At 48.6% G+C, this 14,523-nt stretch overlaps 1 protein-coding gene across 1 annotated transcript in view; it reads right to left on the reverse strand.

Annotated features, from left to right (window-relative positions):
- Positions 1–6,422: 6,422 nt before the first annotated feature.
- The window catches only part of LOC102936186 (butyrophilin-like protein 2), a 1,677,894-nt gene continuing 1,669,793 nt past the window's right edge, over positions 6,423–14,523 (reverse strand). Inside the window, 1 exon segment of the mRNA XM_043528084.1 lies at positions 6,423–8,121. Coding sequence (XP_043384019.1) covers positions 7,979–8,121 — 143 coding nt within the window. The 3' untranslated portion in view covers positions 6,423–7,978.

Here is a 14,523-nt window from a genome sequence, read left to right on the forward strand (position 1 = left end):
GAGCTCACAGAACTGCGTGTCTAAGGAGTGATATTTAGGCTTGGCAGAATTCATTTGGTTTAATATGTAATTTTGACAGATAAGATTAATATTTATTTGCAGGAATTTGTTTGTATTTATCTATTTAAACTTTCACAGTTTCAATTTTTGTCAATATTATTATTCACAGTTGTGGGAAATTGGGGGCGGGGTCAGACAATATTTTAGTCAAACAATAATTATTTTATGACAGTGGACACGGAGATTCAAAAAGTTAAAAAGTGTAACTGTTAAAACACAAATTGTCAACATCACACGTCAAAACATACGAAGTAAATCTCCTTAAATCAAACTCTAGTAAGTTCTCAAGCAGCATTTTTCTGACTGTGCCCATTTGTAAATTTCAGTTATTATCAGTGGAAATGTTTTTCCATGGTTTGTATGTGTACAGTGAAATCATGACATCTGGCGATAACATCTAATCCTTCTAAGTCTAGGGATATTAAATTCACAGGCCAAAAACTTGTTTAAGCTGGAATCAATGTTTCAAAGGCCTGATTCTGACATACACTAAGATAGCTCTGCCTCAGTGTGAAGGAGACGCAGTGTCAAAAGTGTTGCCAACATTCATGATTTTATAATGAGTCTCGTGAACATAAGAATGGCCAGACTGGGTCAGACCGATAGTCCATCTAGCCCAGTGTCCTGTCTTCTGACAGTGGCCAATGCCAGGTGCTTCAGAGGGAATGAACAGAACAGGCAATCATCAAGAGATCCATCCCTTGTCACCCATTCCCAGCTTCTAGCAAACAGAGACTAGGGACACTTCAGAGCACGGTTTTGCCGGCTATTTGGTGTGTTTGTTAAAGCCCCAGCTCCTGGAAGCATGTGACGAGGTGAGACTCTTGGCTTTTGTTTCCTAAACAAAGGAAGTTTCTGGTTCTCTTGGTTGCAGAAAAAAACGATAAAAATGTGATCTCAGTGCAGCCTAAAGGGCTGAGAAGCCAGAAGGCAAATCGAAAAAAACTCAGCATTTCTTATCATTTTTATTTTTATATCTCATAAAAGCAATTGCATCATTTTGGTGGTTCTGACTTATGATTTTCAAAAGTTTGGGGTTGGCAATCCTGTGCCACTGAGAACTCAGGCCTTAAACCTCTATCTGCTACCCCTGGAAAACCCCCTAATTTAGTGCCATCATTTATCTAAAACAGCACAGTTGGAAAGAGAGCGCAAGGTGTGGGAATGCACAGGGAGTCCGGCTGTGGGCCCAAGCAGCAAATGAGCACAGGCCCCCTGGAGTAAGGGTGAAGTAAAGAGATAAATTAGAATGTTCATTTTTATATTTAGGTCCTGTCATAAATATAAAGGGAAGGGTAAACCCCTTTAAAATCCCTCCTGGCCAGAGGAAAAATCCTCTCACCTGTAAAGGGTTAAGAAGCTAGGATAACCTCACTGGCACCTGACCAAAATGACAAATGAGGAGACAAGATACTTTCAAAAGCTGGGAGGAGGGACAAACACAAAGGGTCTGTCTGTGTGAAGTTTTTGCTGGGGACAGAACAGGAATGGAGTCTTAGAATTTAGTAAGTAATCTAACTAGATATGTGTTAGATTATGATTTCTTTAAATAGCTGAGAAATTAAGCTGTGCTGAATAGAATGGATATTCCTGTCTGTGTGTCTTTTTGTAACTTAAGGTTTTGCCTAGAGGGATTCTCTATGTTTTGAATCTAATTACCCTGTAAGATATTTACCATCATGATTTTACAGAGGTGATTCTTTTTATTATTACTTCTATTTTACTGTTCCTTCTATTAAAATTCTTCTTTTCAAGAACTGAATGCTTTTTTCAGTGTTCTAAGATCCAAGGGTTTGGGTCTGTGGTCACCTATGCAAATTGGTGAGGATTTTTACCAAACCTTCCCCAGGAAGTGGGGTGCAAGGTTTTGGGGAGGATTTTGGGGGGGAAAGACGTTTCCAAACAACTCTTTCCCAGAAACCCAGTTAAACATTTGGTGGTGGCAGTGGAAGTCCAAGGGCAAAGGGTAAAATAGTTCGTGCCTTGGGGAAGTTTTAATCTAAGCTGGTAAAAGTAAGCTTAGGAGGTTTTCATGCAGGTCCCCACATCTGTACTCTAGAGTTCAGAGTGGGGAAGGAACCTTGACAGGTCCTTAGAGCTTTTGCTGGAGACAAGAGGCCTGAAAACAAACTGATCACTGCAAAGGCAGTACAGCCAGCACCACGTAATCAAAAATCTTGAGGTTGGTTGAAGGAAACATGAGGGTTTTTCTTCTAAAAAATTACAGTCTGGAGTTTTTGTTTGTTTCTGAGCGTTCATGATTCACTCTGGTCACATTCTCAACTTTTTCTACTGAGCCATGAGAGAAAGAAAGTGACCTTTGTTAAAGTGAGAGCTGAGATTGTCACGTAATCACAGGATTCCAGGAGCTGGGGTGTTAAGAGAAACACAAGCTAGTGAAAAGAAAAGGAGTACTTGGGGCACCTTAGAGACTAACAAATTTATTTGAGCATAAGCTTTCGTGAGCTACAGCTCCCTTCATCGGATGCATGCAGTGGAAAATACAGTGGGGAGATTTTATATACACAGAGAACATGAAACAATGGGTGTTACCATACACCCTGTAACAAGAGTGATCAGGTAAGCTGAGCCATTACCAGCAGGAGAGGGAAAAAAAACCTTTTGTAGTGATAATCAAGGTGGGCCATTTCCAGCAGTTGACAAGAATGTGTGAGGAACAGTGGTGGGGTGGGGGGGGGGGGAGAGGAAATAAACATGGGGAAATAGTTTTACTTTGTGTAATGACACATCCACTCCCAGTCTTTATTCAAGCCTAATTTAATGGTGTCCAGTTTGCAAATGAATTCCAATTCAGCAGTCTCTCGTTGGAGTCTGTTTTTTGAAGTTTTTTTTGTTGAAGAATTGCCACTTTTAGGTCTGTGATCGAGTGACCAGAGAGATTGAAGTGTTCTCCAACTGGTTTTCGAATGTTATAATTCTTGACGTCTGATTTGTGTCCATTTATTCTTTTATGTAGAGACTGTCCGGTTTGGCCAACTGCTGGAAATGGCCCACCTTGATCATCACTACAAAAGGGTTTTTTTTCTCTCCTGCTGGTAATAGCTCACCTTACCTGATCACTCTCGTTACAGGGTGTATGGTAACACCCATTGTTTCATGTTCTCTGTGTATATAAAATCTCCCCACTGTATTTTCCACTGCAAGCATCTGATGAAGTGAGCTGTAGCTCACGAAAGCTTATGCTCAAATAAATTTGTTAGTCTCTAAGGTGCCACAAGTCCTCCTTTTCTTCCTGCGGATACAGACTAACACGGCTGCAACTCTGAAACAAGCTAGTGAAAGTGTCAGCGTGAAATGAGGAAAGTTTGTGACAACCCTAATATGATGTTTTTGTGATTTGATGTGGACGGGAAACAGCTGCACTTCTAGCAATGGCAGGTCCTTACCTGGCCCCCATCACTGCACTGTCTGAGCACCTCACAAACCCCAATGTGCTTAGCCTCCCCATACTGCCGTGCAGAGACAACCCATACCTGTCCATGGAGTGAGGGCAGTGCCTTCCGCTGATGCTACTGAACATGCTCAGTCTGTGTGAGCGTATTCAATACCAGCCAAGCAGCAAATCTGGGAGACACATAACCCCATGTGCCCCCTGTCCCCCAGCCTCTGCTGCTGTGAGATGGGCAAGGGCTGTTTCTCCCATTTTAGAAGAGGGGAAATTCAGGCCCAGACGGAGTACGTGACTTGTCTGACTTCACACAGAGCAGGGAATGGAACCTGGGCCTGCTTAGTGCCTTCACTACTGGGCAAACCTTTTCCTCTGCAGCCAGAACGAGGGAGAAGAGAATAAGGAGACGGATGGACACGGACATACACATGCAGAGTTTGTCTGATAATCATCTCATTGACCCTCCCCATAGTTACTAGGCCAGTCTGTGCAGTCAGGTGATGTCACCAGTCTTTGATGGGGTCTTTCAGGGGGTCTCTACTTTCTTTAGTTATCCCTTGATCAAGACAGGTCTTGGCCCCTGGAATCTCATTCAGCCTAGCAATCTGTGTCAGTGCTTTTGCTACCTCTGCTGCCGCTCCCTTTCCTGCCCCATTTACTGCTACGGGCTTTTCCACACTTGCCCCAGCTGCCTGGCTCCCCTGCTTACTCGCCCAGGGCATTGCAGCAGGCAAGGTTCATTGTTCTTGCACCCATGGGCTCACTTTTCCTTTCCTTCCTTGGCAGTTTTCTCCCTCCCTGGGTTGCATTAGGCTGATTGGATCCTTTCCCCCCTGCCTTGCCCACTGTCCTGTCCTTGCAGCTGTTTGTCCCCTTTCCCTTTGCTGCCTGCCCCGCCCATCCCCCCTTCTAGCCACCCTGTTTGCTCTGTTTCCTGTGGGGCCTCTTTCTTTGTTGGTCCCTGGTTAGTTTGCTTGCCTGCCCTTGTCCCATGGTGCAGGTGTTGTTGCCAGCCCCATTTCCCCTTTTTCAGTTTGGTTGCCCTTGAGCCCACCCTGTTTTTCTGTTCCCTGCCTGTGGCATACTTGTCCCTGTCCCCCCCTTCATTCTGGTCCCTTCCTGTTTGCCCCCCCCCGGTTTACCCTTTTTGCCTGCGTGCCCCCGTTCCTTTTGTAGGCGCTTAGAATTCCCCTCCCTCCCTCAGTTATTCCCCCCAAGGAGGCTCCCTTCCCCCCCTTAGTGCAGCCAGGGGAACTGGTTTCTTCCTCCTTGAGCTGGGCGTTGTGTTCCTTGTTTCCTGTGTCCCTTTCTGTGGGTGCCCCCCCCCCGCACTGCTTTCAGCCTAGCGAGGGGGGTGTGGTCACCATTTTCCTCCCTTTCCCTCCATTCCCTTTGTTCCCTGCCCGAGTGGCTGTCCCGAGCCTCCCTTCCTGGGGTGGGAGATTCAGGGGGTGGGACGTCCCTGGAGGCCCCTGCTGTTCCCTCTCAGTCTCCCTTCCCCCCTCCCTCACGCTGGCTGCCTCGACCACCGCCACCGGCTCGGCTGCCAGCGCCACCACCGAAGCCCGACAATGGAGGCGGCCACGGATTCCGCTGCTGCTCCCTTGGCCGCTGGGCAGGGCTGGGGGAGGAAGAAGAGCAGGTCCCTGCCCAGAAGACGAAACCTCCCGTGGGGTGGTCCCCTCTCCTGCTTCGGCCCTGCTGACCGCCGTGGCCCCCCTTGTCCCTGGCCCATGGTTCCCTCCACCGTCCCTGGAGATGCTGATCCCTTGGCCCCCAGGGGGTACGCCCAGGTAGCTGCGACCCCTCTGCTCGCTGCCTTGCTGTCTGCTCCAGCCGCCTCTGCCCAACGGCGCTTATGTCCGTGTAACTTACGTCAGTCAGGGGGTTGTCTATTCGCACCCCTGAGCAACATAAATTCTGCCGACTTCAGCTGTCGTGTGGACACAGCCCCAGGCACTTATCTTGGGGAGAGGAGCAGGGTTTAGGATACGCCCCTGTTGTTAGCATTTCCCATTGGCTAGTTTAGATGGCTCCCCACCTAGGGTGCTGGCTCTTGTGGATGGCATTGTAAGGCACCTGCCTGTCTCCATTCATCATGGGGGGAGACTAGGCATCTAAGTCAGGCTGTGGGGGTCGCAGTGTTCTTCTTGTGATGTTCTAGGCACCTAAAATATGGAGCAGGAGGTGTTACAATGCTGAACATCAAAGTCCCTTCATGGATCTCACCCCCAGTCATTTACATTAGAAGCTCACAGAAAGCAAAGACCCAGATCTGGCCAAAGGTGGGGTGTCTCCTTTTTCTCCCTTTAGATCCCATCTTTTAGCTCATGGCCACCCTAGAGAAGGGGTAGGCTTTTTTTCAATGCAGTAGCAAACACAAGGCAGTGATTTCATTACACAGTCCCCGTGGAGATGAGGCAAGTGATGCTTTCACCTCAGTGTAGCTACTGAAGGTGATCGTTCACCCTCCCAAACATCCCCCAACCCACAGAATTTTTCTTGACCAGTTACACTGAGGTGAAACCACCACTTGCCTTGTCTACACCCAGATTGTACAATGAGAGAGAGAAACCTGCATCCTAGTGTAGACAAATCCCCAGAGACAGTCTCAGCAAAGGCTGATGGGCAGAAGAAATGCAAACGACATATTTCGTATCTCTTTAGCCACCATTGAATAAATTCAACACCCCTGGAAACAAAGAGGAGAGTCAGCACCATGCGTTCAGCCCCCTCTCCACTGAGCCCAGCTGAGGAATTCCTGATTGACGTGGCTATAGCCTGCACAAGAGAGAGCACAGGCTGGATAGCAGCAAAACCCCAGCTCCCATTCCAGGGACATGCAGGTATTTTCCCTGTTGGTCCTGGGGACACACAACCAACTAGGGAAGCAAATCCCACAATTCTAGACCCAACAATTACAGCTGGAAAATCCAAAAGGGACAAATCAGAATTGTTTTTCATGCTTTATTTACTGTAAATACCCCTCAGAGTACAAAAGAGTTGAGAAACAGCTTCAATAATCACAACAATGGAAGAGAGACCCACAGGTTTTGGGAACAGTTACTTTTGTTGCCATTTTAGTGTAATTAAAGTCAAGGAAGTAACATATGAAATTAATGAGTGACAGTCTCCACTTCAGTGATGCTTTATAAATCTCTGTCCCTCTTGTGTTCCCTTTTCTTCTCCCTTCTCCGTCATACTGTTCATTTTGACTCACCATTTTTCTAGCCCTCATTTCCCATTCCTGTTTATTTCTCTGTCTTCCACTCTCCTCTGATCCCTGTCACAGCAGATCCTTCCCCTTCATGTTCTCCATTCATTCCCCTGAGTTTATCCCTTCAGCTCTCATTGTCTTTGGCCATTCCCCTCTTCACAGTGTTTTCCTTTCCTTGGTTTGATACCCCTTTCTCCAGGACTCTGTTTATTTTGTTTTACTTGATCTTTTCCTTTTGTTTTCTCTGTTTCCTCTGGTTCAGCCCAGACTGCGCCCTCCCAACCTGTGACACTGGCATTGTTGCCAACCCTAGAACTTAAAAATCATGAGTCAGAACCCAAAATCATGAAATTGACCCCCCCCCCCCAAAAAAAAAACCAAAAACCAAACCATGAGGGTTCAAAACAATATATAACGTATCCTGGTTTATCTTCTGATTTTTTTGAACTCTCCCTGCCCATCCCCCGTGTGACAATTAGTGTTACTGGCTCTCCCATAGTGCCAGGGGAAGGTGATTTGGGCCCTGTGGCAGGAGCTCTGGCTGGGAGACCCCAGTGAGATCTAATCTCACAGATTGGTACAAAACGCTCCCTGCTGCTGCGGAGCTTCCTCCAACCCCCCAAACCCTGATTGAGTCATTCTGTGTCCCGGCCACCCCCACATCTGTCTGTCCCCAGCCTGGCTGTTAGTTCTGCCCCCTGCTCAGCCCCCACATCTGCCCCTCAGGGCCCCTCTGCCCATCCTGCATCTCCAGGGGTTCTCCCCCACCCCGCCCCACACACACTCCTGGGGCTGCAGGGAGGGGGAGGAGCTTGCAGGGGTCATAGAGATGAGGAGCCAGGGGCTGGGTCGATGGGAGTACTCCAGAGACATAGCGACTGGGGTGTGAGAGACTAGAGATGCTAATTTCAGGGTCCCCGGTCTCAGGGACACAGTCTGAGCCAGGATTTGCACACCAGCCAGAGCCAGGGGCGGATTCTCTTCCCAGGGACGGAGCCCGGTGGGAAAGTGAAGATCGGGGGCCTTGTCACCAGCATCAATAAATGTCACCTGCCCCCGGTCACAGTCCAGACAAACCCAGACCCTGCTGGGAACCTGGCTCAGGGGGTCACAGGGGAGGTGAGAGCCCGGAACTCACCCCCCCGCACCTCTGCACAGCCCAGATCCCCCCCATAAGGGCTACGGCTGATCCATCCCTTTCTCCCCACAGACACTCTGGCCACCCCCACAGCCCAGTATCGCCCACTCCCCACCTTCACCTCCCAGCAACGTCTCCCTGAGGTGAATCCCTCTCAGCCCAGTACACAGAGCTCAGAGTCAAATCTCTCAGGGGTGTCGGGCAGTCGCTGCCCTGTATTTCCCCATCTCACACTTTTCCCATCCTCAGACAGGATGAGTTGGGGATGAGCCGTGTCTGGATCCAGAGTCACATTCGCTGGGGAGAGAGAGAGACAATCAGAGCGTTAGGGGCAGAACGCAGCCCTGGGGGAGGGTTTGATGGTATCCGTGACAGAATCTGCCCCTAGCAGCTCTGAGATCTCAGCACAGGGCTGGGGAGAGTCACTCCCCTGGCAGAGACAGGCCAGTGACAGGGTGAAAGTATTGGCTGGGCCAGGCCTGAGACTCAGAATCTTTCCCTTCCTTCCCCCACCTCTCCCCAGGGAGGTGACTAGAGACACTGGGAGCCCCAGCAGATGGCACAACTCAGTGAATATTGAGAGAGCTCCCCTCCCCACCTTCAATCCCAGCTGCCCCTGTGCTGGACTTTGGTATGGGGCCTCCCCACTGCACCCTGTCTGCTCTGAAATGTCACAGCTTGGACAGCAACAGGCCACACAGTACCAGGATTGAACATGCCCAGAATTTCACTACAAATCCCTGCAAGCTGCATGGAAACTTTTTAAAGACACCATAATAGAGGTTCACTTTAAATAGGCATCCTTTAAAAAGTGGAAGTTAAATCCTAGTGAGGAAACTAGAAAGGAGCATAAACTCTGACAGATGAAGTGCAGAAATATAATTAGGAAGGCCAAAAAAGAATTTGGAGAACAGCTAGCCAAAGACTCAAAAAGTAATCGCAATTTTTTCTTAAATGTATATCAGAAGCAGGAAGCCTGCTAAACAAACAGTGGGGCCACTGGATGATCAAGATGCTAAAGGAGCACTCAAAGATGATAAGGCCATTGCAGAGAAACTAAATGAATTTTTTGCATCTGTCTTCACGGCTGAGAATGTGAGGGAAATTCCCAAACTTGAACCATTCTTTTTAGGTGACAAATCCTGAGGAACTCTGCCAGATTGAGATGGCATTAGAGGAGGTTTTGGAACAAATTGATAAACTAAACAGTAATAAGTAACCAGGACCAGACGGTACTCACCCAAGTGTTCTTAAGGAATTGAAATGAGAAATTGCAGGACTACTAACTGTAGTCTGTAACCTATCATTTAAATCAGGTTCTGTACCAAATGATTGGAGGATAGATAATGTGATGCCAATTTTGAAAAAGGGCTCCAGAGGTGACCATGGCAATTACAAGCCAGTAAGCCTGACTTCAGGACTGGGCAAACTGGTTGAAAATATAGTAAAGAACAAAATTGTCAGACACATAGATGAATATAATTTGTTGGGGAAGAGTCAACTACCCTCCAGCGTATCTACCACTCCTCCCAGTTTAGTGTCATCCGCAAACTTGCTGAGGGTACAATCCACACCATCCTCCAGATCATTAATGAAGATATTGAACAAAACTGGCCCCAGGACCGACCCTTGGGGCACTCCGCTAGATACCGGCTGCCAACTAGACATGGACCCATTGATCACTACCCGTTGAGCCCGACAATCTAGCCAACTTTCTACCCACCTCGTAGTGCATCCATCCATCCCATACTTCCCTAACTTGCTGACAAGAATACCATGGGAGACCGTGTCAAAAGCTTTGCTAAAGTCAAGAAATAACAAGTCCACTGCTTTCCCTTCATCCACAGAACCAGTTATCTCATCATAGAAGGCAATTAGAATAGTCAGGCATGACTTGCCCTTGGTGAATCCATGCTGACTGTTCCTGATCACTTTCCTCTCCTCTAAGTGCTTCACAACTGATTCCTTGAGGACCTGCTCCATGATTTTTCCGGGGACTGGGGTGAGGCTGACTGGCCTGTAGTTCCCCGGATCCTCCTTCTTCCCTTTTTGAAAGATAGGCACTACATTAGCCTTTTTCCAGTCTTCCGGGACTTCCCCCGATCGCCATGAGTTTTCAAAGATAATGGCCAATGGCTCTGCAATCACATCCGCCAATTCCTTTAGCACTCTCGAATGCAGCGCATCCGGCCCCATGGACTTGTCCACATCCAGCTTTTCTAAATAGTCCCGAACCACTTCTTTCTTCACAGAGGGCTGGTCACCTCCTCCCCATACTCTGCTGCCCAGTGCAGTAGTCTGGGAGCTGACCTTGTTCATGAAGACAGAGGCAAAAAAAGCATTGAGTACATTAGCTTTTTCCACATCCTCGGTCACTAGGTTGCCTCCCTCATTCAGTAAGGGGCCCACACTTTCCTTGGCTTTCTTCTTGTTGCCAACATACCTGAAGAAACCCTTCTTGTTACTCTTAACATCTCTTGCTAGCTGCAACTCCAGGTGTGATTTAGCCTTCCTGATTTCTCTCCTACATGCCTGAGCAATATTTTTATACTCATCCCTGGTCATTTGTCCAATCTTCCACTTCTTGTAAACCTCTTTTGTGTTTAAGATCAGCAAGGATTTCACTGTTAAGCCAAGCTGGTCGCCTGCCATATTTACTATTCTTTCTACACATCGGGATGGTTTGTCCCTGTAACCACAATAAGGATTCTTTAAAATACAGCCAGTTCTCCTGGACTCTTTTCCCCCTCATGTTATTCTCTCATGGGATCCTGCCCATCAGTTCCCGGAGGGAGTCAAAGTCTGCTTTTCTGAAGTCCAGGGTCTGTATTCTGCTGCTTTCCTTTCTTCCTTGTGTCAGGATCCTGAACTCGACCATCTCATGGTCACTGCCTCCCAGGTTCCCATCCACTTTTGCTTCCCCTACTAATTCTTCCCGGTTTGTGAGCAGCAGGTCAAGAAGAGCTCCGCCCCTAGTTGGTTCCTCCAGCACTTGCACCAGGAAATTGTCCCCCACATTTTCCAAAAACTTCCTGGGTTGTCTGTGCACCGCTGTATTGCTCTCCCAGCAGATATCAGGATGATTGAAGTCTCCCATGAGAACCAGGGCATGCGATCTAGTATTTCACGTTGTAGTCGGCAGCACAATTGACTTGCCCTTACTACAAAGTTTTTTGCAAATCTCTGACAAACTTCAGGGTATATCAAAAAATTTGTGACTGACATTTTTTACTCCCAAGTTCAGCGCTTTTAATTAGGTACCTTCTGCATGTCCAGTCTTCACATTCTGGCATGCAGTGGAAAATATTCTCCATTTTCTTTAGAAAGAAATTGCAGAAGAGTGTTTTTTTTCAAATGTCATTTGCTTCATTTGGGTTCAGGGCTTTGGCTGGAAGGGGGTGATCAGGGAGGGGGAGGGAAGAGAAGAGGGAGACAGTGGGGAGAGGGCGGAGCCTGCGGCAGAGCAGGAGTGGAGTAAAGGCTGGGCCCAACCTCCCCAAGCAGCAGCTTCACCCACTGCCCGTAACAGCAGGTCGTCTCCCGCACACCCAGCGCGCACTGCAGTCTCCTTAGGCAGGGGCTGTATTCACAGAGCTGAATGCGTCAGCGCCACGCATTCTGCGTGAGGGAGAGGGTATGGGGGTTTCTGCAGGGAACTGTGACTCTCTGCTGCCTTGAGACGGGCTGGGCAACTCAGTATCCTTTGCTGCCTCCCCCCTATCCTCTGGGTATAGGGGCACCAATTTAATAATACTGCGTAGGGCCCCATAATTCCCAAGGACGGCCCTGCAAACTAGCTAGAGACATAAAGGGTAACAAGAAAACATTCTACAAATACATTAGAAGCAAGAGGAAGACAAAGGACAGGGTAGGCCCGTTACTCAGTGAGGGAGGAAAAACAATAACAGAAAATGTGGAAATGGCGGAGGTGCTTAATGACTTCTTTGTTTCAGTTTTCACCAAGAAGGTTGGTGGTGACTGGACGTCTAACAAAGTGAATGCCAGTGAAAATGATGTGGGATCAGAGACAAAATAGGGAAAGAACAAGTTAAAAATTACTTAGACAAATGAGATGCCTTCAAGTCACCAGGACCTGATGAAATGCATCCTAGAACACTCAAGGAGCTGACTGAGCAGATATCTGAGCCATTAGCGATTATCTTTGAAAAATCATGGAAGACGGGAGAGATTCCAGAAGACTGGAGAAGGGGAAATATAGTGCCCATCTATAAAAATGGAAATAAGGACAACCCAGGGAATTACAGACCAGTCAGCGTAACTTCTGTACCAGGAAAGATAATAGAGCAAATAATTAAGCAATCATTTTGCAAACATCTAGAAGATAATAAGGTGATAAGTGACAGTCAGCATGGATTTGTCAAAAACAAATTGTCAAACCAACCTGATACCCTGTCAAAGAAAGCTAACAAGCCTTGTGTATGCGGGGGAGGAGTGGTCGGCACTAAGGTAACCGTGGGCAAAGCTGCTGGGCCTGTCCCAGTCCCTTCCTTGCACCATCATCTCCAGGAACGTGGCTGTTCGCCTGTCACAGTCTGGTGCTTTTGAACAGCTCTGAAACCATCCCTGGGAAGACCCCTTTAGTGTAGCAGCCCCCTTAGGGTCACAGTCTTTCACTTGGGCAAGCCACTTAGGTTCGGACCCAGGAGGTGGAGAAGCCAAGAGCCTTCAGCACCTCACCTTTGGTGAGTCCACCTAAGTTGGACACCTGAGGCAGACTTGTACCCCCAAAGGGAACCATGCACCCCACTTATGCTATAAAAGCAGACGGATTTATTAGATGTCCGGAACACAGTGCAGACAGTGCTTAGTTAACACAGACAAAGGAAAGGTACAGCATGGTCCATCTGGGTCAGTCCCAGCGCCCTCTGACCCCTCTGTAGTCCCAGTTCAGAAGCTTCTCTGCTGCCTCCAGCAGCCCACATTTAACAACCCCACCTGGCCCCACTCGAGTCCTTTATCCAAATGGAGCCAGGCTCAGCTCCTGGGCACAGGAGCCCACTCTGAGCATGCCAGAGGGAACAGGGGTGCTCACTTGGCCGCTGTCCCCAGAAGTTGAGCTTGGGAGGGAGGCAGCCTGCTGTCAGGGACGGTAGGTTTGTATAATTTTTGGTGGCGCCCAGAACGGGTCCAACTCCCACCCCTGCCACACACCAGCTTTGTAAGCCGATCTATATTTTTTAAAACAATGTAAAAATGGACTGGAAACAGTGAGCGTTTAACAGTTTCCCTCTATTGCACAATATCAGTATCGTCAGAAAAAATTATTTAACTAAGAATGTCAACTTTATTAATACACTTTTGAATATGGAAACAACCCAGCACTCTTGGATCAATAGCCCTCAAAAGCAAAGACTTTCTATAATTAAAACAAAATGTCGCCCCTTCTTTTGCGATGTTCTTCAGGAGGCAGCAAACACTTATCGTCGTTGTCCAGTGGGGGATGGGGCTGCCCCTTGCCCAGCCTGGGGCAGGAGTGGTGACTGTGAGGGGAGGGGAGGGCAGGGTGTCACAACATTCACCCAAGCCCCAGCTGCTCAGGTCCGGGGGGGCTGCCGTCACGTGCTCCTGCTGCTGCCCCTCACCGTAGCCTCACTAGGGGTGGGGGATGGGGCTGCCCCTTGCCGAGCGTGGGGCAGGAGAGTTGACTGCAGGCTGGGGGGGGCAGGATGACGCAAGTCCGACACTCACCCAAGCCCCAGTTGCTCAGGTGCAGACTCCAGGAAGCCCCCTCGGAGTCGGAGTTGTCTCCCTGTGGGTGCCGGGAGGGGGGCCGCCATCACATGTGCACCTCCTCCTCTCCCCCCTCCACAGGCGCAGCAGCCACCTCAGCCTGCCGCCGGCCCCCTTTTTGTAGCCAGCAGTGGCAGCGGCCGGTGAGGTAGCACAGCCCGGAGCGGCAGGGCGGCCGCCAGCTGCCCGGGGCACAGCAGGGACACTCTGGGGAGGTGCGCGGGGGAAGCAGATGGGACTGTGGGGGAGACACGGCCCCGAACATTGGTGGAGCTGGGCCCCCGGGCCCTGAATATTTCTGGAGCACAGGCAGCATGGGCCCATATAACTCACCGCCCCTGCACAGCGTATTTATGCAAGTTTTCAGTTGCAGAAATTTGGCCTGTATTTATTTACCTCTGAAAAACACCAAAAGTTAGATTCTGACTGTGTGGACACATCAGCTACTGTAGAAACCACATTAGAACATTTACTTTGCTTACTATATATGGGATTATAATGAAAATGTCATAGGAAAGATTGGAATGGTTACTCTAGCCTGTGTTCTTGCACATAGGTGGTTAAACCATGGGAATTGCTGAGAGCAGATTTAATCGGTATCCAATACCACAGAAGCGATACCAGTAGGTACTGGCAGCTACAGATGATTTTTCAAAATAGGTAGAAGAATTTCCACTTAGAACTATGACAGCACATGAGGTGGAGAAGAAGACATGTGAAATTATATATTAACATGGCTGTCCAGAGCAGATACTGGCAGATCTAGGTTCTGAATTGAATCATGAGGAAACAGTTTACATTTGGTGTTATATTCACTATATGGTCAATTACACACTCATGGTCCTGTGACAGGGGGCTGTTAGCAGCTACAAACTGAGCCCTTTGAAAGCCAGCACCCTGGTCACTGAGAGCACCCGGGCACCGGGTGCAGTTAGAGGAGGAGGGACT

Source organism: Chelonia mydas, chromosome 14 (assembly GCF_015237465.2).
Source record: "Chelonia mydas isolate rCheMyd1 chromosome 14, rCheMyd1.pri.v2, whole genome shotgun sequence".
NCBI classification, from domain to species: Eukaryota; Metazoa; Chordata; order Testudines; family Cheloniidae; genus Chelonia; species Chelonia mydas.